Genomic DNA, 22795 nt, shown 5'->3' with positions numbered 1-22795 from the left:
TCTGTTCTGTATCCTGTTCTGATCCTCCCCCCCTCCTCTCCCACCATAGCATACCATGCAGCCTGCTGCAGCCTGCCATGGGCGTGGGAAACTGCTTGTGTAAAGAGAATTAGATCAGAAGAGAAAAGGGAAAAATAAAAGAGAGGGGCAAGCAGGGAAGAACTAAGAATTTTAAAAAGAAAAAGAAAGAAACAGATACTTTATCTAAATATCTGAGAATAGGGATTAATGCAGAATTTACAGAATGGGACATTTCTACAGTACCAGTCTGTGGAGCACAGCCCCTAAGTGCAAGGTGGCAGAGAGTTTCCCCAGCAGAGGTGGGGTGTTGTCTGGGGTTCATGCCTGGTGCTCTTGCGCATACAGGCTGCTACAGGCAGGGAATTTTCATCTCTGCCCCATCCTCCCAGCAGGTCCCGAGCAGGGTGGGCTCACCTCCTCGCTGTACTTGCCCACGTAGGAGAAGATCTCCGAGAGCGCGCTCATGGCGTTGAACTCGTTCATGTGCATGCGGGACTGCTCAGCCAGGTACGCGTTCATGTCCTGGTCGCTGATGGCCGGCATCTTCCCGATGTCTGAGTAATACCTGCCAGGGAAGGGAGTGGGGAAGAAAGGAGCTGGAGCCGTGCATAGAGAGTAGAGGAGAGATGGAAACTCCCAGCATGACGTCTGAGGCCAGTGGATGCCGGTGCATGACCCTCTGGGGACCATGGTAGGCTGTCTCCCACCTGCGCTTCTGGGGGTGGCCCGGGAGAGCCCCCTGAAGCTCTGGATGCAGGGGGCACAGAGGGAAGGGATGTGGCCCAGACATGGTCACAGGGTGAACGGGGGTGGGAGCAGGAGTAAGAAGTTGCGGTCCCCTGCATCAGCCTTGCTCCCAGCTACCGAAGAGGGTCTGGTCCGTCTGTGTCCTTCTGACGTCTCCTCCTACAGGCGCAAGAGCTGCCCTCCACGGGGCCCGAAGGCTCTTCCAAGCAGTTGCTCTGCCTCGATGCCCTCCCGTCTCTGGGGGTTACCGGGGAGAAGGGCGGGGCTGGGGGCTGTTTGGGGAGAGAGGCTGGCAGAAGGCAATCAGTCACTGTCACTTGCAGCTGTGCACTGCTGTCAACTGGTTAATTAGATGCCAGCATTTACATTTTTAATTTCTGCAATTTGACATTTTATGCAGCAAACCCCAACTTCTCCGCCAGAGGGGAGTTGCACAGTTTCCTAATGAGGAACAGAAGGGCCCCAGTGCCCTGAAGACAGCCACGCCCCCCTCCCCAGGCGTTTGCTGGCTGTGGGCTTCTCGAAGGGGGCCAGGAACCCACAAAAGCAGGGAGGCATCAGGGCATTGGGGGAACACCCCGGGAGTCCTGGTCACCCCAGCTCAGCCTGTGCTGAATGCCTAGGGCTTCAAAGCTGGGGAAAGCAAGCCTGAGAACTTGGAACAGAGTAGGGTAGTGGGATGGTCGTGGGGGCAGGGACTAGGCCCAGGGGAGTGAGGCTTCCAGGGCACAAAGTGACAGGCCCCAGGCACTCCCAGAACTCAGGGCTTGGTCTGGCGAGTGTAGGGGGCATCCTCCAAGGCTCTGGTACAGTCTTACCCTGGCCCCCGGGCCCTGCGTCATTCCCAGCCCATGTCCCTCAGGGCACCTACCGTGAATGCATAAGTCCTGTGCCATCCCACCCCGCCTCTCCCCATCCCTGCCCAGGAGTCAGGTGACAGGCCGGCAGAGGGGGCACTCGTGTGTTACTCTAGCCATCACACTCAAGGGCCTGCGATGGAATGACAGTTCAATTTGCTGCCAGAGCATTCCCGGGCCACCCTGCCACGAGCCACAGCCTCGCTGTGACTGCAGACCTGTCGTTCATTCCGGAACCGTCCGAGGGAGGCAGAGGGAAGGAGCTGAAATCTGTGCACTCTGGCAAGGGAAGGGGCTGGTCGGAGGGCGCCTCCTTGACCTCAGAAACCTGGCCCCACACAGACACACTTGCCAACCGCTTTGTTGAGCTGATTGTGTCTTGGCAGGAGGTCTGGGCCCAGGGACAAGAACTTAATGAAATGGCCTTTCTTGGAGAAGCCTGGGGCCTCAGGTGAAGCCGTCCTGCCCTTGGCCTCACCTGGCCTTCAGCCTTTACAACCCTCTTCCGGGATGGGTTCCTCCATCCGCCCGCCCTCCTCATGTTCAGAGCCCTCCGTTCCCCGTCCTGTCCCATTGTGGCTCCTTGGCCCCTTCTCACAAGAGGCCGCTCTCTTCCTGGCCTGCAGCCCACCCCTGAACACCCTTAGGTTCCTCAGGGTCCTGGGTGATTTAATGACATTCCAGGTATAAACGTTCCAGCGAGAGACTCAATTCATTGGCACTATTTCTGGAAGGCAGTAAATGCCAACGTTCCGTTTTATGGTGGGGACCCAGGGGTTTCGGTGGTGGTTCTCAACCTCGCCCCTCCCAAAGAGATGTGTGCCATTGTCTCCTCACGGATTCCACACCTACCAAGCTGAAAGTGCTTGTCAGGTGGAGGGCTGCGTCGTCAGGTCACATTGGCGAAAACCGTGAACCGTGACCTCCCTGGCTTCCCCACAGCCAGCGACCAGGCACGGCGCTAACACGCCAGGATCCTCAGCTTCCTCCTGACAGTGACGCTCTGTCACCTGTGGACGGTCAGAGAGACTGACCGGGATGAAAAACCCAGGTCCTCACCAACAGGACATGACCGTCATCAGAAGCAGACGCCTGCCATTTCTGTCACCTGCTCGTGGAACCTCTCACGGGTACATGGGTGGCCTGTCAGGCTTTTTGCACGTAGCACCCAGGCTCCTACTGCAGACTTTATGGTCCCTGAGGTGCATGAGAGCCCAGGTTAGGGACCTCTGTCTCCATGGAAGTGGCAGGTGTCCAGCACTCTGTCCCTTCAACATGGCTTGCCTCGGTGTGTGCTAGACACCAGCTCCATTTCTCTGAAGAGAATATCTAGAAAATGTGTGTGTGTGAGAAAGAGAGAGAAAGGGGTTGGGAGTGGAGTAGGGAGAGGGCAGGGCTTCCAAGCTTCTCATCTTAAGAGACGGGTGGTGGCCCGCATGCCCTGCATGATTCTAACAGTGAGGTCATGTCTGCATGGAGCAGCCAGGCTCTCGTCTGTTGCCTCTGTGCCGAGGCCGCTGGATTGGATCTGTGCACGTCCGTGGCCACACACTGGCCCATGAATGGATCAACGGCACGTCCTCCTCTTCGGCAAGTTCTGACTAGTTGAGCTGAGTAGCCATGGGCAGCTCAATTTCTTGGATGAGTGTGGGGCTTGGGGTCTGGCTGACACCCTGCCTGGTTCTTGACCCCAGCCCTGCCCCGCGCTGGCTGGGCCCATCCACCCGGTGGGGCATGCTGGCCCTGCCTTGACCTCTCCTCTCTCCCCTCCAGGGCTGTGCCCCACCACCCCCCGGCCTTGCCAGCACCCCCTGAGCCTGATAATGACCTCACCCTGGATCCCCTGGCTGTGTGGGCAAGTGCTTCCTTCTCAGCTCCTGCTGGGCTGGCCTTTGCGCTGGGCTCCGCCATGGAGAAGGTTTATTGATTGTGAAGAATGCAATTACGCCCCATTAATGAACTTCAAACAAGTGTTCTTATCAGCAGGCTGTGTGGTGAGGAAGGGAAAGGTCAGCCCAGGTTCCTGTACTTGAACTTCCTCCCATAGGATTTCTGCCTGTAGGTGAACCCCTTCAGAAGGGACTGGTGCTCAGAAGGTCCCCCAAGCTCCCGCTCTAGCTGGCCAGGGTCTGGCAGGCTGGCCAAGGCCACGTCTGCTGAGGAGATCTGGGTCCCACTACTGGCCCTACCTGGCATTCTTTGCTGAGTTTGCTCCTACTGGATGGGATGCCAGTACCCTAGTGGGTCTTGGGGAGCGCTATAAAGGCAGGGCTTCAGAATGCTGAATTTTCTGCTGTCGACCGGTCTGTAGTGGTCTACATTTGTGGGCTTCTGGGGGATGGGCCCGGTGTGTGATGGCGGGTGTCCCATCTCTGCCACCATGATGGCTCCAGTGATCATGAAAGTGGTCTCCAATGCCCTGAACTCTTAGAAGAACGACGTTTTGTCATCCCTTCAAACACCTCAAGGAAGAAGGCATAGACATGGAAATCTCTCAGAGCATCAGAGGTTCTGATGTACAGACACGTGGCTTGCAAGGCCCTGCACAAAAGTCTCTTCCTCTGAGAACCATTCCCTGACTTCTCCAGGCCCAGCGGAGTCAGGCTCTCACTCCCGGAGCTGCACCATTACGGCTCATGGGGCTTGTGGAGTGCCCGTCCGTGTGTCTTCCTTGACCACAAGAGCCACAAGGGAAGGATCAAGTGTAATATATCCCAAGGGCCCCATACACTCCTGATGGAGACCATAAATGTTTGACCCATGGATTGATGAATAAGTTAATGAAATGTCTATACTTCGCCTCCACTATTGCTCCCAGGGTGAGCTGTCATAGTCTTATATTTTGAATGGATGGCTTCCTTAGGCGGCATTTTTAAATATTCAGAATTCTTAACCTTTTTCATGCTGTGACACACATGATAGATGATCTTCAAATGTGTGGCGCACCCCAGTCCAGTTTTGAGCGAGTCAGCTGTGACTCCACTGCACTCATTCCTACCTGGAATGCACCTGTCCTTGAGTGCACGACAGGGGCAACTGCGAGGCTCTTCCCATTTAAAGTGAGAGGAAATCACCACCTAACATGACCATTTTACGGCTCTTGCTAATGCAATAGAAACTACGACTGCTTGGGACACACTGTTCATGGTGACAATACCAGTGAGTTCTGCTCTCTAAGATGAGTATAATGGTTGATTGCTACTGGGAACCAAAAGATCCTTCTCCCTTTCCCTAGATGTGGCCATAAGCAAAAACCCGAATACTTGGATGGAGGCAGCAGAGACTGGGAGTCTGCGGTGGGGCCACCGACCATTAGCACTGCAAGGTATTTGGAGGCAGGAATGGGATGGGAGGGTGGGAGGGAGGAAGAAATGGGAGGACGGAGGAAGAATGGGACGGGAGGACAGGGTTGGGGGAGGATGGGTAGATGAAGAACTTCTAGGAGCTACAAGCCAGTATAGGTGTGATAGAATGATCTAGGCTGTTCAACCAACAAAGTTAGTGAAGCCTTCAGAATCCACATACTTCCCACCTGCTCTATAGAGGGGACCAGCCAGGGTAAACCCGGTTTCTTAGCTGTGATAGGACAGAGGCCCTCCCCACTGTCGCACCAGTGCCTTCTAAGTCACTAAGCCGGAGTCCCAGGTGGGCTGTCCGCAGCCTCTGGCAGTGACATCACAAGTGGGTGAGCCCTGGCCACAAGAGCTTGGGTTCTACTGTCATTCTTCTGGACTGCGGGCTGCTCAGCTTCACCTTCCAGCAAGCAGACAAGCTCGGATGCCAGGCTCCTCGGGCAGTGACAGTGGAATTGACCCATCCGCCACCAAGTGAGGAAGCAAGCACTCCAGACTTGATCTCCAGACCTGTTCTCACCATCTCCTAATCCCTGGGTCTCTGCAGCTCATCCCAGAATGAGAGAACGGGTTTGGGTGGGATCTCAAGCTAGTGAAAGATGACTCTCCCAAGAGTGCCGCTGGTTGCTAAGAAACTGGCGGGATAAGAAATGGAAGCCATCGAGCCACTCCTAAAAATAACCCAGTGGCCCAGGGCTCCTCGTGACCTGCAGCAGCTGCGTGGCACAGATTCATTCAGCACCCGGCGGCAGGAAGCCCAGGAGCCCTGTGTGTGCGTTACTCTCACCCCTGACTCGCGAACTGTGTTCTGGGGATGTCTCTCTGCAGATGTCTCAACAGTGCCCCCAGCCCCCTACGTCCCTGCTTCCTTGCTCCCTGCCTGAGGTCCCAGTGCAGTGATGTCGCACCAGTGCCCGGATCTCCTAGCCCAGCTGCTGCCTTTTTCCTCCCTCTCTGCTGAAGAGCCGGTGACCACACAGGAGGGCTTGTTTCTGCAGCTCTATTGTCGGAAGAATGAGCCACCATCTACGTGGAGGGAGGTGAGAGCCTCTCTCATGACTCAGACATAATCGGATACAAGGACAAGAGGGCTCTCTCTCTGTTGGCCGACACCGATGCCCACTCACGCGCATCAGCAGGGAGGGGTGGGGAGGATCTCCAAGAACAAAGGGGAGAGGAAGAACAAAATTCAGTCCTTTTAGCAGAACTATGTTACTGAGGTGGCCAGGACTCTGTGCCCTCTTAGTTATTCCCTCTTTACAAGGGAAGGCAATTTTCAAGTATGAAAATGGAGACTGTCTCTTTGCCATGGGTGAAATGATACTGTTCATTTTATTTCCAGTTACTAAGTCAAGAACGATTTTTGGCATCTTTTACTCTTAAAAAAGGCACCAAATCTGAGCTTCCATCCACGTTTTTTATTTTTAAGCTACATGGTAGAAAGAGAAAGGGACTCTAAAATCAGGACTGCCATGTAGAGTTGTGCAGGTTGTTCACTGCACAAAGGTGCTTGGGCTGACAACCAGTCCATCACTCAACAAACCATGCACCCTGGCCAGAATTATATCCTCTAGTAGGAAAGGCACTTTCCCTAATTCACACAGGGACACCATATAGGTTGCCCTGTCTAAAAGTATCATAAATCATAGAAAAGTGATGTAGGAGTCAGCTGAGTTTGGGGATCAACTCTTATCTTGGCCACTGAAGTCACCTTGGGCTGATTACTTAGCCATTCTGAATGTATATTTCTTCACTTTCAGGGGCAGAGAGTGAGGTTATAATCCTGTCCCCTTATATCCCAGGGCTACGGGCATGAATAAATAAAGCTTTGGCTGGTTGCCTAGCTCAGGTGCTTGGTATGTGGCACTGATTGGCCCAGACAAACCACTGATGTTCTTTACCAGGAGTTAGCTTTGCATGAAGACGGGCTTCCCAGCTTACCGGTGGCCCTCCAGTCACAGGACATTGCATGAGACGATGATTAGGCCAGGGCTACAATGGCCGAGAAAGCACTGCAGGGCATGGGGCATCAAGAGCTCGTCTTGGCAGAGTCAAGGGACTGGGGCAGTGAGAAGTGTCAGAGTGACAATGACATCCCTACAGGACGTGGGGAGACTTGCCGGATGGACAGGGGCAGATGGGTAGAGGACTCCAGACTTTCTGTGCCAAGATGTTATTTGGTCCCTTGAAGGTTTGTTTTGTTTTGTTTTGGTGGGGATTAGAGCAGGAGCTGCATTTCCTTCTTGGGCCTGAAGGCATTTCAGCCCCGAAGATCTGGGGCCCTCCATGCAGAGGGGGGGACAGAGCCCAGTGGCCACCTCCAGCCAGGTTCTCTGGGGTCTCGTTTCAGCTGACGGTACCACTGGGCACAAGGGGGTGTGGGCATTGCAGTCGCAGGATCAGGCTTTGTGGACGACCCGTCTGTAAGCACCAGCCCATTTTGGAGGGGAGGGGGCCCCTCATCAGGGGCAGTTGCTTGCTACAGCACGGAGCCCCACCTTGGCCCAGGCCCAGCACTCACCTCTCCACCCAGCTCTTGTAGCTGGGGATGTCCTTGGCGTAGAGCAGCTTGTTGGAGGGGGAGTCCTTGCCCAGCCGGTGCTCTGACGTGGAGCAGGAGTCCATGAACGTCTGGGCCACCACGGAGAGGCAGGCGTCCGTGATGCTGCCCTTGTGGATGTCGAACACAAACTGGGGGTTCTTGATCATGTTGACCCAAAACCGCAGGGGCAGGCTGTGTGGAGGGAAGAGGCAGGTGGTCAGAGAAGTTAGGGCAGGGGGCTGTGGCATAGCCCCGAGAGTTCTCTGGAAAAAGAGGAGGGGATGGCGGGAAACTGGGGATCAGCAAGGCTGAATAATCCACTCACAGCTAAAATGTTGATGGTCCCCGGAGAGGGCTTGATGCCCAGTCTGCACAGTGGGACCACAACCCTCCCTGATAGCCCAGGGCTTGCGGCTCAGAGGTGGCCAGGAAGGAATTTCTGACTCTCGTCCACTGTCTGCCCCCTATGCTGGATACAAGGCATCTCCAGTTGGCAAACTTTAAAGAATAACCTGGAAGACACGCTTTGTGGCTTATTCTCTGCCATCCACTGTATGACTTGGAAGATGGCACATCCTTCCCCCTGCCTGGGACTATCAGCTTGATCCTACATGGTGAGGGCCCTGGGGCTGAGCACTTTAAGCGTAGCTAACTGATTTCTCCTCTCTGAGCTGGCATGCCTAGCAACCCGCATTTACAGCCCTTCCACTGCTCCCTCGTGTTCCCCCTTCCCCTCCCACTTTCTTGCACTTAGCACCAACTGCCTACCAGGAGCTACGCTAGCACCTGGGGATCCAGTGTGAATAAGACATGTCTTCCGCCCTCAAGCAGCCTGTGTTCTGGTGGGTTCGTGGGGGTGTCAGACATGCCACCAAGCATGTGCTCTGAGAACTACCAGTGCTAGCACCCAGGGACATACAGGGTCTGATGGGACACAGGGAAGTGTCAGCTGGTCTACTCAGAGAGAGACATCCAGAAAGTCTTCAGAGACGGAAAGACACTTGATGGTCTGAGTTTTAAAGATGCACAGGTGTTCCTTAGCTGGAGGAGGCCTGGGGGCAGTGGAGAGGATCAGCTAAAGCAAGACGAAGAAAGAGCAGTGCAGTGTGGTCTGATAACTACCAGTCACCGTCTGTGTTGCCAGAAAGGGTCCTGGGGCATCAGGAGAAAGTGTCCACCTGCTGCCTTCGGCCACACTGTGCTGGCTCTCTCATCCCGTGGCCTCCATCCAGCCCACTGAGATGCAGGTTAGGAAGCAGGGTGGCACCGAGCAAGGGATTGCCACTTTCCCTCCTCCTGCCCCTACCGGCTCACCGCCTGCCTTTTGCCCTGAGTTGTAGTGTTTTGGTTGCTGTTCTGCTGGGAGTAGTTACAGAGCTCGTATGTGTTTGGCTTGCCTCTTAGAACTTAAACTCTTTGAACTACTTCCTTCAATATGGCGAGTACGATATTTCTATCTGTCGTATCTTCCAGCAGCCAGTACCTCCATAAGACAAATGCTAAAATCCAGAAAGACCTCCTATTCAAGAGTGCCAATCAATCGACAAGTGTTCCCTTCCCCCAAAGTGTGCGGTGCGGGGCTCGGGCGGGCAGCCCTGAGCTCTGACCGTGTAAAGCGGCGCTTCTCCTCCTGGGACATACGGAATAGGGAATAAAGGGATGACACAGAAAAATGCGACACGCGCTGAAGGTCACGGTCCTCGTAGGTGGCCGGGGAGGCCACGACAGCTAGCATCAGAGGTCTGGATCAAGGACTCCCACACCTGTCCGCACCTTCCTGTTTCTGGAAGTCCCACCCAGAAGAGGGACGCGGGGGTGTCCCTATCTGCCACACCATTGTTTCTCCCAACACTCCCCCTGCTTCGTCCTGTTGTGCTGACAGGCAAATCAAACAGGGAAGCCAGGGCACCACACTGAGGCTCCTGCCTAATGAAATATTAGCATATTATTAACATTAGTGGTGGCACTAATCTCTGGTTGATTGCAGCCACTCAGGCTAAATGAACAGGAGGTTTATTTCGAAGAGAGAAGGTACGGGGATTGTCGAGGAAGGGGGGTGGTGGGGGGGTGGGCAGAGTGAGTTACAACTTTGGCCAGGAATGAAGAAGTCATCTTTTTTCTCCCAGGGACAGGGAGCTCTAAGTCAGCATGCAGATCTCATAATTCCCAGACGAACTGCTTCTCGCCTGGGCAGCGAGCAGGGTCCAGGGGAGGGGGGGGCGCGTGTCCTTTGGAGAAAAGAACTGGAGCCTGCTGCTGACTCTGGCACTGGTCTGGAGTTCCTGGTGAGGGCAGCAGGGTACTGGGGGGAGCGGGTGTGAAGGGAAGGCCGGCCCCCCCAAGGGCATTATGGTGTCCTTGGAGGTGGCCCTCCCCCAGAGGAGGTATGGGCTGAAAGCAAACGGTTTAGACACCGTCTCAGGGGGTCTGCTTGTCATGGGCTAGGAGGGCAGGTAGGGGTGTTTCGGAAAGACTGCCTCTCCCCAGCCAGGACCAAGAGCCAGACCGGGGGGAGCATGTTGGGTGGTGAAGGCTGCTAACATTCAGATGAGGCCGTCAGTGAGGGAGGCTCGCTGGCAGAGAGAAGCAGATGGGGTAGGCCAGGGACGTGGCCCTCGGAACAGCTCCGAGGAGGCATGCTGAAAGGCCGGGCAGAATTCGGCACAACCTGCGCCAGAGGCGGGCACAGGGACACAGCAGGCCGGGCAGGGCTTCCGCAGGGATGAGGCTTCACCCAGTGCTTCCGCACTATGGGACGAGCACACTACGTGACGCATCCACATTCTAAGAGTCTGACTTCGGAGAGGTGGGAAGAACTCCACAGGGGAAGATCGTCTCCCACCAGAAATGAATGTGAGAGTAAACCCGACTTTAGTGCGATGGCCCAAACTTGCGTTCCTGCCTGCCGGCTTTTCCCATTTCGGCAGAGACAGCGCTAATCTTCAGGTGAAAGAGACGAGAAGCCTGAGCAGATGACATGAAATAAGGTTTTGGTACCACTTCTGACTTCTGCCATCTGTGTTTGGTCTGGGGTTGCGGGCTGGCTGGCTGTCAGGGTGCCTGGCTGCGCCCCTGGGTGCCAGGCCCGTCCCAGCGGTCAGCAGCACAAACCTGCTGCCTTGGGAGAATGTTCTGGGGAAGACAGCCTGGGACAGGGGCTGTTTAAAAGCTACAGGGAGGCGATTCTGGGATGGATGGGACTAAATAGAAGCCTCGCCCGAGGTAGAGCCCTCAAGTGGAGCCCACCTTGGCCCTGCATTGTCATCAATAGTTACCGAGCCCCGGCTTTGTGCGAGGTTCCACGGCAAGTGCTGAATACTGATGCCTGACCCTGCAGCTGCAAACGGAAACTCAGTGTATACACACGTGAAGGGCAGGAGAGCAGGCCCACGGTGGAGACACCGAGGTGCCAGGACTCAGAGAATCCTGCTGTCTTCCTGTCTCAAAGACAGACGAAGCAGAGCCGGGAAGGTCTCTTCCCCAAAGGGAGTTTGGAAGAGGAGTTTGGGGGACGAGAAGGAAGACCATTGCTTCTTCTCAAAGAACAGAAATACCTTTTGTTGGCATACATGAGTCTTAGGTCAGAACTGGGCTCGAGAGTCACTGTTAGGTGCTGCCATCTGGGATCGGTTGCCCACATGCATCGTCTCCCATCGCACTGGCCTCCCTGTCCCAGCAGCTCCCTGCCTGTCCGTCACCCACTGAGGCCAGGGCCCGTGCCCGATGGCGTCTGCGTGCTGGGTGTCAGAGAAGTGAGAGAGGAGGTGAGCGTGGGGCTGGGAGAGGGCAGGGAGAGGGCCTGCCTGCGGAGGAAGGGGGCCACGGCCGCACTCACCAGTTGCTCTTCCAGGTGTGGCGGACGTGCGGGTCGTGGATGCCGTGCTTGTCCGCCTGCTCGTCCAGGAAGTCGAACATGTACTTGATGGCCAGGGGCAGGGCGGAGCCCCGGTGGGCCGTGCTGAAGATGGTCTCGAAGAGGTCGTCCACAAACTTCTGCAGGGTGCCCTGCGGGCCGAGGGGGACCGGTTCAGACGCCGCTCCGCCCAGGGAGCTCGGGGCCGGCTGTAAAATCTGCCCAGCGGACCCGGAGAGGGGAGGGGAGCCCAGCGTGCAGCCCGGCCCTTCTGGATGAAACCCGGGGAGCGTACGCCTCCCATCCCCCACCGGCTTCATCTGTCTCAGCTTTAAATCTGCCCTGTGTGCCAGATAGATAGAATGCCTACGGCTGGACCTAAGGAAGCCTTAGTCTGCCAACAGCACGGGTTGGTTTAACGCCCTTCGGTGGTGTTATTTTAGCACCTTTCACAAATGCTAATGAGCAGCTCCCTCGGTTAGAGCCCACAAACACAGTCTGCTGGTTTTGTTGGGGCATCCTTCACACTGGCTAATGAACACTTGCTCACCCGGAGCAGGGAGGAGGCCAGCCGCACACCGAAAAGCTAACCGCAGGCACGCAGTGTCCCCAGGAGTGGGAAATAGGGCCTGGAAACTCACGGATGGAACCGCCATCTCCCTCCCTAAGGGTTGCATATGACACCCTAGGGAAGGACTCGTTCTCCCGCAGGGCATGGCAGGAGAGCGTGAACAGATGTGACTGGGGTCTCCATATTTGAGACCGGGCGCAGAGAAGGTTGGAAACAACACTTCAGACTGATGCATGGGTGGGGTGTGCCTGGAGCACCCGTGGCTGAGGAGGGCTTACTTAGGGCCAGTCAACTGCATGGTTGAGAAAGAGTCTGAGGTTCTGTGCTGGCAGAGTACTGTGACTGAGTGCATAACACAGGGGTCCTGGCACAGACACTAGCTATCTGCCAGCTCGGACATTTCGGTGAAGTGACAGAGCTCCTCCCCCTACCCCACACATGCCCCGAGCCCTGTGTGAAGTCCCCTACCTTCGTGGCCAGTAGACGTGTCAGATAGATTTCCGACACCATCTTGCTCCCCCGGTCACCCTCCTTCTGGTCCCCGTGCTCGTGGTTCTTTACCAGATGCCACATCTTGACTCCGCTCTCCAGGTCGGGGGTGATCATGGGTGTGCGCGAGCGGAGGCTGTCGGGACTGCCCGTGTACCGGATCATGTTTTCTGCCAATGCAATGACCCCGTACGTGTGAGGCCGCTACATGACCACAACACGCTCCCCCACCCCCGGGCCCCTTTGCAGCTGTGGCCAGTGCTGTGTGATCCTTCCTGCAATGTGCCTCACAAGCAGCCGTTCCCTGGAACTGAGATGCGTTTCCCACCACCTCCAGGAAGCTCTCCAGGGCTACTTCACCCCCAGAGATTCCTCCTCCTCCACACTTGCATCTCTCCAGCCCTTAATTATTCCATTTCTAAAAATAGAAGCCAGTCCCTTATTCCACTGTTCCCTGTAAGAGCTCTGAGGTGACGTCTCGGATGAGTTCTGTGTGGCCAGTTAAGGAGGAACATAAGAGCGGGCAGCCTGCTGCCTTCGGGACTGTTGCCCAACTTAGTAATCGCCCCATCACCGGCTTCCCAGCATCCTCTGGTCTGGCCAGGGCCAAGCCTGCTCACTTGCTTGCTGATGTGTGGCGTGTGGTGGAATGGGGGTGGTGCAGAAAAGACGAAGGTCCTACTGTGTGCAGGCACTGTTGTGTTTTCTTCTATTTACTTTTCACACTGATCCTGTGACATCAGTAACTTTTTCACTCCCTGTCTTGCTGGGAAGACCGGGTCTTACAGGGGTCGGGCAGCGGGCCCCAGAGCACACAGGTGGAGGCAGAACGGGGCTGCCCTGGGGGCACCAGCCCGCTCCCAGCACCCTGTGCCCCACACTGCAGAGCCAGAGACCTGGGTCTGCACCTTCCCTCAACTGCCTCCTCACAGTGTGACCTTTACACGTCGCTTAGCTTCTGCGCATCTGAGTAATAATTTGCTAATCTGCATAACAGGGGGAAATAATAATTATTCAATTCACTGATTGTTATGAACATGACGTGCAATAATGAATATCACAAAAGCGAAAGCATCATGTGGACTATAAGTTGCTCATGAAGGTTAGAGTTTCTTCTTATTTTCAAGGATGAAGGTCCTGTTCCTGCACCAGACTTCCAGAATGGGGAGACTCCTCCCCGCTCAGGCTCTCCCCAGCGATGGTCAGCCTGCCTGCCTCCCGTCCAGGGCTCCGATGCCCTTCAGCAGTGCTGCTGTTGTGACCATCACCACGACAAGCTCGGGCATCCTCTCCTCCCCGGGAGGATCTGGAGAACTCACCATATTTACTCGCCGAGGTCCTGGACACGGTGGAGTTGTTCACTGCATTATAGGCTGTCACCTGCTTGGACACTAAAGCCACCACAGAACCATCCGGCACCTACAGGAAGAAGGCTTCTAAGAGCCTGGGCACAGACACTCTGCCACCTCAGGAAATAAGCACAATCAGAATTCACTTGGACCTCAGGGGCAATCAGTGCCTCACAGGGGACCGGGGGACTTTGGAGGCTGTTGGCTCAGCTTTGACGAAACTAGACAGACCTGAACACTGAGTAGTATCTATGCTGTGGCTCCCTCTTGGAACAGCTCTGGCAAGAGCTTCTCACCAGCACCCTCTACCCCCTGCTTCCCTGGACCCGGCCTCACACCCCAGGGATCATCCAAGAAAGGGCCTTTTCTCGGGGACTTGCCCATACCCCGCCCGAAGCATGCGTGTTGGGATCCTGTCGCCAAGGAGGTCGAGGCCTCCTGGCTGGGGGACATCGGGTTTCCCTGGGTCACTAAGGATCAGAAGCGTGGTTGCAGAAGTAGATGTACAGCTCGGTGTCCAGCCTCTGGGGGGGCCTGTTATTCATGGCCCGAGACTGGAGGGAACTGCGGGTTGGCGAGCCCCACCCCTCCTGCACAGTCGCCCCACCTGGTAATGAGCCAGGGTGTTCAGTCTCTTCCAGTCATTCTCAATTTTGGTGGTGATGTCTTCGTCCTGTAGGATCATCCTTGCGCCACTTCCCTGTCGCCACTCTGTAGGGAGAGCGGTTGCATCTCAGAGAGGCCGTTGGGCCCCTCTTCCAGAGATCCCAAGGGCCCCGGTGCGGGCAGCTACACGGTACCACCTCGAGCGTGCATCCAGGGACAGACAGGCACTAGCAGACACTCCCCTCTCAGTGCAGAGGGGCCCCGAGTTCCAGCTCTGGTCCTCATCCCAACGAACTATGGGACACAAGCGGGATACCATCACCTGTCCTCCGTCCGCACCTGTCCCCATGAGCGGCCACATCAGCTAGCAGATGCTTACTGAGTACGGCTGAGTGGATGGGGCAGCCTAAGCAAACGCAAGGCGGCGTCATCAGCGCCACAGGCTCGGCCTGATTGCAAGGTCTTGGAGCGAATGAGACCAAGCCTGCAGGCCGAGTCTCTGTGCACTCTGGTCCAGTTCCAGGGGTGCATCCTGCACCCGAAAGCCGGCAGGTCGGTCACCCTTGGCAGGGAGGCTGGGTGAACGTGTGTGGAGAGGTCAGCAAAACCCGTTCTCCTGCCCGGGATCAGCCCCAGCCCCACGGAGTTGATGTGGGTAGTGGCATCGTGCTGAGCTATCCAACAACTAATTATTTGACGCTCTAGGTATGTGCTTCTAGCCATACATTCTCCTCAAGGGCCCAGACGCCTACAGCGCACGGGCTCTCTGACGGATCCCACGCGGGCAAGCAGGAGACTGTCGCTCCTCAAGCACGTTGCCGTCACCCCCCGCGGCGCGGATCACGTGGAGAAGTGCACACTCCAGTCTTCAGCTGTGCGCACATGGAGACCCAGGTGCGTGCCAGGCACACCAGCGCTCAAGTGCATACGCACGTGCACACCCACACACGCACATATGTTCACATGCACACACCAGAAAAGAAAAACAGCCTTTTAAATTCAAATGTATTCACATGTGTTGCAGCCAGGAAGCCACGAATCTGGCTTCCAGGCAATCACAGCCCCGCTCAACGCGGTGCAGACTTCAGTACTTCTGAAACATGCAGGAACCCCGGGATTCACAGAGTGCACTGGGGTGCTGGCACGAGTCAGCCGACATCCTTGCCTGACCCCGCGGTGTCTTTTCCTACGGTCTCCACTGACTCGATTCAGAATCTGCTCCCCCCCTCCTGCCGCACTGTGCCCTCCCGCTAAGGCTGAGCTGTGGGCCCGCGATGGGCCACGTCTGCAGCACGGAGGCCCCCGATGCCTCCCTGCCTTGTGCCCTTGGCAGGGCCAGTGCTAGTGATGAGGACCAGGCCCAGGAAGGGAGCTGCCTGCCCCGAGGAGCAGCAAAGATGCTTGCAACACCGCAGTCCCTGCTCCAATTCCCGGGCTTGCCAGCTTCCTGTGGGGTCAGGCCGTCCCAGGAACGAAAACACGCGGACACCAGGCATGTTCGCTGCAGCAAAGGGGCCTCGCTAGGTCCGAGGGGACTGCCGGTCATTCAGTCCCGCGGACGGCATGGCTGGAGTTGACTGTGCTGATGAGGGCGTTGGGGCAGGTCGGGTAGGACACGAAAGGGGCGACGGCTCACGGCGGCAGCGAGGCGGGTGCTTGGTTTGTTGTGCTTTTTGCTTTTGTTCTTCGTCTTATGTAGGCATGTGCAGATGTGGGTGTTTGTGAGCGGCAGGGCAAAAGGCGTGGCGTATCTGGCAGCGGGTCCACCTCCTGCTGACGGCCAGCCTGGGGCCAAGGAATATGGCAGTGGCATGCTTTAGCCCGGTCCCACAGCAGACCCGAAAAGACAAAGCCTCTCGGGTCTCCCTGGCTGGGGGTGAAGAGCACCAGGGCCATTAAGTCAGAGGCTGCGTGGTGGGGGCAGTATAGAGATAGTTTGGGGGCACAGCAGACTTTCTGCATTCCCCACGGCGCCCCACGGAGGAAAAGCAGAGGAAGAGCTCTGGATGTTTCGTCCACTGGCTGGGCCCAAGGGAGAAGGAAGCCTCCTCCACTGACGTGGCTGTGGGCTTGCCAGGACTATAGGGGGACCAGCTTTCTGGTTTAGCAGCTGCACTGGCACCGCTTGTTGTTGGAGTTGTAGCACAATTCAGTGGGATCTGAACAAGCCACATAGCCTGGTGGACTGAGCAATGACAGCTGGTGACTGATTCTGGAGCCGGATGTAAGGCTTCCCTGTTGCACAACTTCCCTGAAATTGTGCAGTGCGCAGCCTGTGCAGCTGTACTCAGCAGCCTTGGTTCTGAGTCATGTCCAATAATTATGTAAGCAAGTGAAAATCAGTCGGTTTCTCTGTCTCCAAATGAAAAAAGTAGGGCAGAGTATGGCCATGCTTTCCCCCGGGGCAGTCAAGGAACGATGGCTTGTCCTTGGGAGTACAAAAATTTGATGCTGTTAGATGCCTACCACAGTGCTGGTCCAGCACCAGGGACACAGTAAGTACTTGATGAGTATTTATTAAAGGAATAATGAAGGAAGGAAGGAAGGAAGGAAGGAAGGAAGGAAGGAAGAATGAGTGATGATGATGGCCTGTTTTCCAGGCAGTACAAGAGGATTTTCTGCTTGTCTGTTGGCTCTCACAGTGGGCAGGCAGAGAGTTGCAGGTAGAGGTGAACGTTGAACTACCCTGGGTCAAGGGTTGATCTGAACTCCTCAGACCCACAACCAGACACAGCCAGTGCCAGAAAGGAAAGTTAAATTATCATCACTCATCCGTCTTCCAAATGAAAGAAACAGGGTGGAAAGACAGACGCAGAGGTCCCTATGCCCAGGCCACACTCCTTCTGATAACCAGCTGAGCTGTCTTCCCTGGGGCACTCACTGGGCTCCTTCTCTGGGCAGGACGCTGGATGAGGTCACCTGGAGACAGTGACATAGAGGAGCCAGCCCCCGCACTCTGGGTGTTGCCTGGACGTGGACGGGGCTCGGGGCACCGCAGCGTAGCACCCGCCACATCCGTGCATCGGCCAAGTGTTGGGATGTGGGGGGGAGGGTGAGATGGCAGGCCTGGAGCCCTGAGCTGTAGCGGGTAGCTGCTTCCCCTCACAGCCTGCTTTCAGCTCTAGGAGCCCAAGAGGGCCGCCGGCAGTGTCCGTCAGGCCCCAGCAGTTTCCATAACCGCGAGTTGCACTGTTGGTGCCGTGAGCTATGCAGTGGGCGGCAGGGTGCTCTGGGGCCGGCAGGAGACGTGCTCTTTGCTGATGCCAATTTGTGCTCACCCATTCAGGGGCTGCAAGAAGGGACCTCTGGTGGGGTACCAGCAGGCAGTGGGGGCGGGGCTAGGTGGGTAGCAACTATGGTCTTTGAGCTGTAATACCCACAAGTTAGGAATATTCCCCCAGATACCAAGATGAGGACAGCGAGCTGGAGTCAAAGAGGAGAACACTCAGCCCTGCTTTTAGATCTCTTGAACCTGTTACTCTCATTGCCTCTTACACAGAAATATTGGGTTTGCTCTTTTCCCTGAAATGTGAGAAAGGTAAACAAGTGACATTCTCAGTTCTGTCCCCAAACCAGTCCTGATGGATGGAAACCCAGACAGGTGGGAGCCAGGTGCTGGCAGCCCCATCCCTGGGGCCTGTAGGAAAGAAGCAAGGCCCTGGGGAGCTTGCCGAGCTGAGCCAGGATGGAGGGGGGCGTGCGGAGCGCAGCAGGAAGGCACAGGGTTCCCTGGCACCGAATAATCGGAGTGGGCTAACATGGAGACTCATCCCTGAAACTCACTCTTCGCTGCCAGGGTCCTCAGTTTGACCTGTTGGCCTGAACGCACTTCCGCTTCCGAGTTACACTTTCCTTCCTTTCCTGAAACCCCTCATCCAGACCAGCCATGGGCTCTGTTCTCCCCGGACACATCATGGCATGTCTCAAGAAAATCAAAATGGTAGACATGAGCTCGGCTCTCTGGAGAGCTCTTGCTCTGCTTCGTGACCTTGTCTCGCCAGGGGCATGAGCCCAGGAGCTCTGCTGAGTCAAGCCAGGACCAGGAAGGGACAAGGTCGAGGGCCAAAGCATCTGGCTTCTCCCTGTCTCGGGAGCCGTCCGCCCTTCACACAGCATCACTGGCCTCTGGAAATCTCATCCCTGCTGGGCAATGAGGAACCCAAGAGCAGGCTGGACTGGTTGAAGGTCAGGCAGATCTGAAGGGCAGCCTGGCGCCCTTGGCGGTGTGTGCGGCTGTTCGGTCGGCCCCAGGAGGCCCCTGAGCAAGGGCGTATCTCATTCTGCGCTCTGTGTACTGTTGCATATTCAACATACGTTTAGTTTTAATGACAGTAACGAAAATCAATAGAACCCAGCCTCACAATCCCAAGTTCAGCACCCTCTTCACTAGACAGGCTCCTTCTGTCTTGCGTATAAAAACAGCACTAAAAATAGCTCTCTTTTGTGTCCACACCTTGCTATGTATGTATGAGGTGACCCCGTTAGAAGAGCTGAGGGGTGATGTGACAGCCGGGCCAATGGCCAGCGTCCTCCAGGTGATTGCCCAGCCTCCAGACAGCTTCGCCTGCCCTTGGGGCACAGAGAGAGACTGGACTACCTCCAGGCACCAAATGATGGGGGACACTGAGCTCAGGGATGGCCCTAGGGAATGCTGAGACAAGGCGCCCTCTGGACCAGGACATCTGGGAAGAGGCGTCTCCTGCGGCCACCATGCGGGAAGTCCAGAGCCAGAAAATCTCAGAGCCCCGTCACACACCCACTCATTCCAACACCATCTGCCCAGCGCCCACGGTGCACCAGGCCCCGGGGCAGCAGCATGGGACACCTCACAAAACCAAAGCCCTGGCTCCTGAAGGGCTCCCTGGCTGGAGGGCTGGGAGGGAGCGTGAGAAGCACGGGCCCGCGGTCAGACTGGGTACAGGGGAGAATGAGCAGTGTCTGTGGGGAGGGGTGCAGGGATGGCTGTGGCGCTGAGGGTTGAGGGGCAAGGGAGGCAGGCGCTCTGGTCTGAAGGTGCCACTTACGTGATGCTTCAGGGGATCCGTGTGTGTCAGTGTGGGAGACAGCAGAAAGGAGAGGCTGGAGAGGCACGTGCAAGTCAGAAGTGGGTTAAGGAAGATCTGGCAAGCCAGGCTAAGGCATCTGGGGGTGAGCTGCGGGCCAGGGAGATGGGGTGGTTGAGAAGGGGGGAGCTCTTGAGGGACATGGAGGTAGGGAGCCCCACCAAGAATGGCCGCCCTTGGCCAAGGCAGTGGGGACTGGGGTGTAGATGTAGGGATGTTCAGGAGGCAGACCACAGGGTGCTTGGAAATTCTCTGGCAAGAGCAGATGGGAGCACCGTGGCACGTGCCCCCAGTTTTGAGAAGGTGGCTGAGGGATTTGCCGGTCACCTGTCGACAGGTGAGCCCCAAGGAGACCCCTGGCAGGGAGCCCTGGGACCGCCAACACCCAGCTACTCTGCGGCGTGGGGAACATGCATCAGAGCAGAACGGGGAGGGGCCGTGACAGGATCAGAGTGTCACTGCCGACGAGGTTGGAAAATTGACCTGGGAGCGGGAGGGGCTACCGTCTAAATAATGTTTTGCTACAACAACAACAAAAGTACTTTAGTTACTGTGAGAGCAAGTTCTATAATAGAAAATAACTGAACTATGAAACGTGGTGCCTCAGAGAAGAGATTCCCAGGTGGGACTGTGCCGTCTGCGTGTGAGGGGCTAAGTCTCCGTAAACTGGGAAGTGTGGCTCCCGCTACTTGCTGCGCTTCCGGNNNNCACTGCCGCAGGCAAAAGGAGGCTGGGCTCTGCCACTCGATTAAGGAGAGATGAGCTGGAGCTTAAGGGCTATTCGTGAGTATGGGACACAGAGGCTCTGGGGTCCCTCCTGCTGGCCTCTATGGTGCCATGTCAAAGAAGAGTGAAGAAGGCAGGTGGTGGGTACCGGAGAGGGGGAAAGGTGACCCTGGGATTCCTATGCACGGTGCCAAGGGGGAGCTGCTAGCCCGGACCTCTCTCTCACAGCTCCCGCCTGGCAGCCCTGTGCCCTGCTCCAGGCTCCAAGTACAAAGGACAGACACACTCACAATCCAATTTGTTACACTTCCACCTTCTGGGGAGAGAGGGAGGTGAAAGAAGAAAGAAAAAAAAAATCCCATTATCTTTATCTGTCGTTCCCATCAGGTGCAGCGGAAAATGCAAACTGGGGAGACAGCTGCTGTGAACTCTTTATATTTCCCTTGGAAGATAGTGTATCTTTTTATTGCATGCAGGAATTACTTATTTGAAAAAAAATATATATCCTTTCAGCATGACTTGAACCCTGAACGGCAAGACAGAGGGGGTGGCGGAGTTCCAGGGGCTATTGAGAGAGCATTTGCCTTAAACCAGAGGAATCTCGGGAGGTCAGGGCCCATGGGGAGACTGTACAGGGAGGACATGGGTGTTCTCTCTACCTTCCTGCTGTGTGACCAGGGCCCAGGCACTGTGCCTCTCTGAGCGGCAGATTGTCCTGCACAGTGGAACAGACCAGCATCAGTGATGTCCTCTTTGCTGAGACAGAGTCCCCTGGCTCAGAGGGAGGGGAGTCTTGCCTTCTGCTGCTGTGCAAAGAAATGAGGAACTCATCCTGCTCACACTGGTTACCCCATGCCTGGCACAAAGCTTGCCCCGACGCAGGCTCTTACGATACATCGGTTGAAGAGTTTAGTGCTGTAGGGGGCTACTTAGACCCAAAAGCTGCAGGTGGGAAGGGATATAAACGGAGTGAGGACAGCCTCATGCATAACAGAGTGGGGTACCATCACCACTGTGCTTGGAGAGCTCCCGAAGTTCTCCCTGCCCCAGCGCGGCCCCCAGTGCCTGCCCTGTGGTGTCTTGCCTTCCCTAGATTCCAACAGACTGAAATGAAGGCAGGCCTTGTGTCCTTCGCTTGGGCTCCTGTGCTGGGTAATTTGATGTGTCAACTTGGCTGGGCCTAGGCATCCAGTTATGTGCTCAGACATTATTCCGGATGTTTCTGTGAGGTTGTTTTTAGATGAGATTAACAGTTAAATCAGTGGACTTTGAGTAAAGTGAATTGCCCCCATAATGTAAGTGGGCCTCATCCAGTGAGCTAAGACCTGAAGAGAAGGAAAGACTGACCTCCCCTGAGCAGGAGGGAATTCGGCCTACAGAAAGCCTTCGGACTTGACCTGCAACACGGGCTCCTCCCTGGTCTCCAGCCTGCCAGCCTACCTTGCAGAGTTTGGACTTGGCCGGCCCCCTTGCCAAAGCTTCCCAGAGACTGAATGTTTGTGTCCCACCAGAATTCTTATGTTGACATCCTAACCCCCAACGTGATGGGATTTGGAGGTGGGGTCTTTGTGAGATCAGAGGTCATGAGGATGGAGCCCTCCTGAATGGAATTAGTGGCTAGAAGAGGGACCCCAGAGAGCTCCCTTGTTCCTTCTGCCAGGTGAGGACACAGGAAGAAGGCACCACCTGTGAACCCGGAAGCAGTCTTCACCAGACACCAAACCTGCCGGCACCTTGATCTTGGACTTCCAAGGCTCCAGAACGACGAGAAAGAAATTTCTGTGCAGTCTCTGGTATCATGCTACAGCAGCCCAAATGGACTAAGCCACCATAATCACGTGAGCAATTCCTTAAAATAAATCTCTCTCTCTCTATGCACATTCTATTGGTTCTGTTTCTCTCGAGAACCCTGACTAATACATTCCCCATCTTGGTTGCTTAACACCTGGAAAAGTCCGGTGAAAGGGTGCATGGAGGTGGGGTAGGGAGGAGAGAGAACTTGAGTCCAAGGAGCAATGAATAGAAGTGTCTGGAATGAGGGGCCAGGCCGGGCCAGGGGCCGTGGTGATGATGACAGGCAGGAGGAGGTGTTTGGGGCTGGATTTACTGAAGGACAATTATAGGGGTGGCTTAAAATGCCTTTGCTCCCTTCTGAGCTGTTCTGGGACAAGTGTCCTTGCCTTGCCAGGGGCCGGCATCAGGAGGGGGAAGGCAGCCTTTGCCCAGTGCCCTCAGCTAGAGGCAGGGGGTTCGAAAGGAAGATGCTGGGCTATCCTGCCTCTGTCCAAGGCATGTGGCTGAGTCCTCTCTGGGCCTATGTGCTTCATGTTCTGTCCCTTTGGCATAGATTAATTTTTGATAATAATCACACCTTACATTTGTAAATTGCTTTTAGGCTTTTAAAGCACTATCACCTACATGATGGGAAAAACTTGCCTCACTCCTTTCTCCCCTTGGGGGCCATGAGGCTGAGTTGAATCATGTGGAAAAAGCATTTGCGTCTCGGAGGAGGCCCCATTTCCTTGTTATGCAATCTGGCTTTAGTAGAAAGAAGGCCAGAGCTTTCAGGGCAGCTCCAAGCCCTGGATCTAATAGAAAAAAGGTCATTCCTCAGAAGA

At 55.8% G+C, this 22795-nt stretch overlaps 1 protein-coding gene and 1 long non-coding RNA gene across 5 annotated transcripts in view; one reads left to right on the top strand and one right to left on the bottom strand.

The window, feature by feature from the left end:
* PLXNA4 (plexin A4) overlaps positions 1–22795 on the bottom strand; it is a 354685-nt gene that overhangs the window by 4658 nt on the left and 327232 nt on the right. For all 4 annotated transcript variants that reach the window (XM_008712055.2, XM_008712053.2, XM_008712054.2 and 1 more), the window contains 6 exons: positions 14390–14493; positions 13753–13852; positions 12413–12603; positions 11356–11525; positions 7500–7712; positions 436–586 (listed from right to left, as the gene is read on the bottom strand). In XM_008712055.2, coding sequence (XP_008710277.1) covers positions 436–586; positions 7500–7712; positions 11356–11525; positions 12413–12603; positions 13753–13852; positions 14390–14493 — 929 coding nt within the window. The remainder of the gene's footprint in view (positions 1–435; positions 587–7499; positions 7713–11355; positions 11526–12412; positions 12604–13752; positions 13853–14389; positions 14494–22795) is intronic.
* Positions 338–22010, top strand: LOC121105804. The gene is made up of 3 exons (XR_005838483.1): positions 338–528; positions 4861–4950; positions 21838–22010. It is a non-coding gene; the product is annotated as an uncharacterized LOC121105804 (long non-coding RNA).

The sequence above is a fragment of the Ursus maritimus genome, unplaced genomic scaffold (genome assembly GCF_017311325.1).
Source record: "Ursus maritimus isolate PB19 unplaced genomic scaffold, ASM1731132v1 scaffold_3, whole genome shotgun sequence".
Lineage (NCBI taxonomy): Eukaryota > Metazoa > Chordata > Mammalia > Carnivora > Ursidae > Ursus > Ursus maritimus.
The sequence above is the reverse complement of the archived record's forward strand: the minus strand, read 5'-3'. Positions and strand labels throughout refer to the sequence as shown.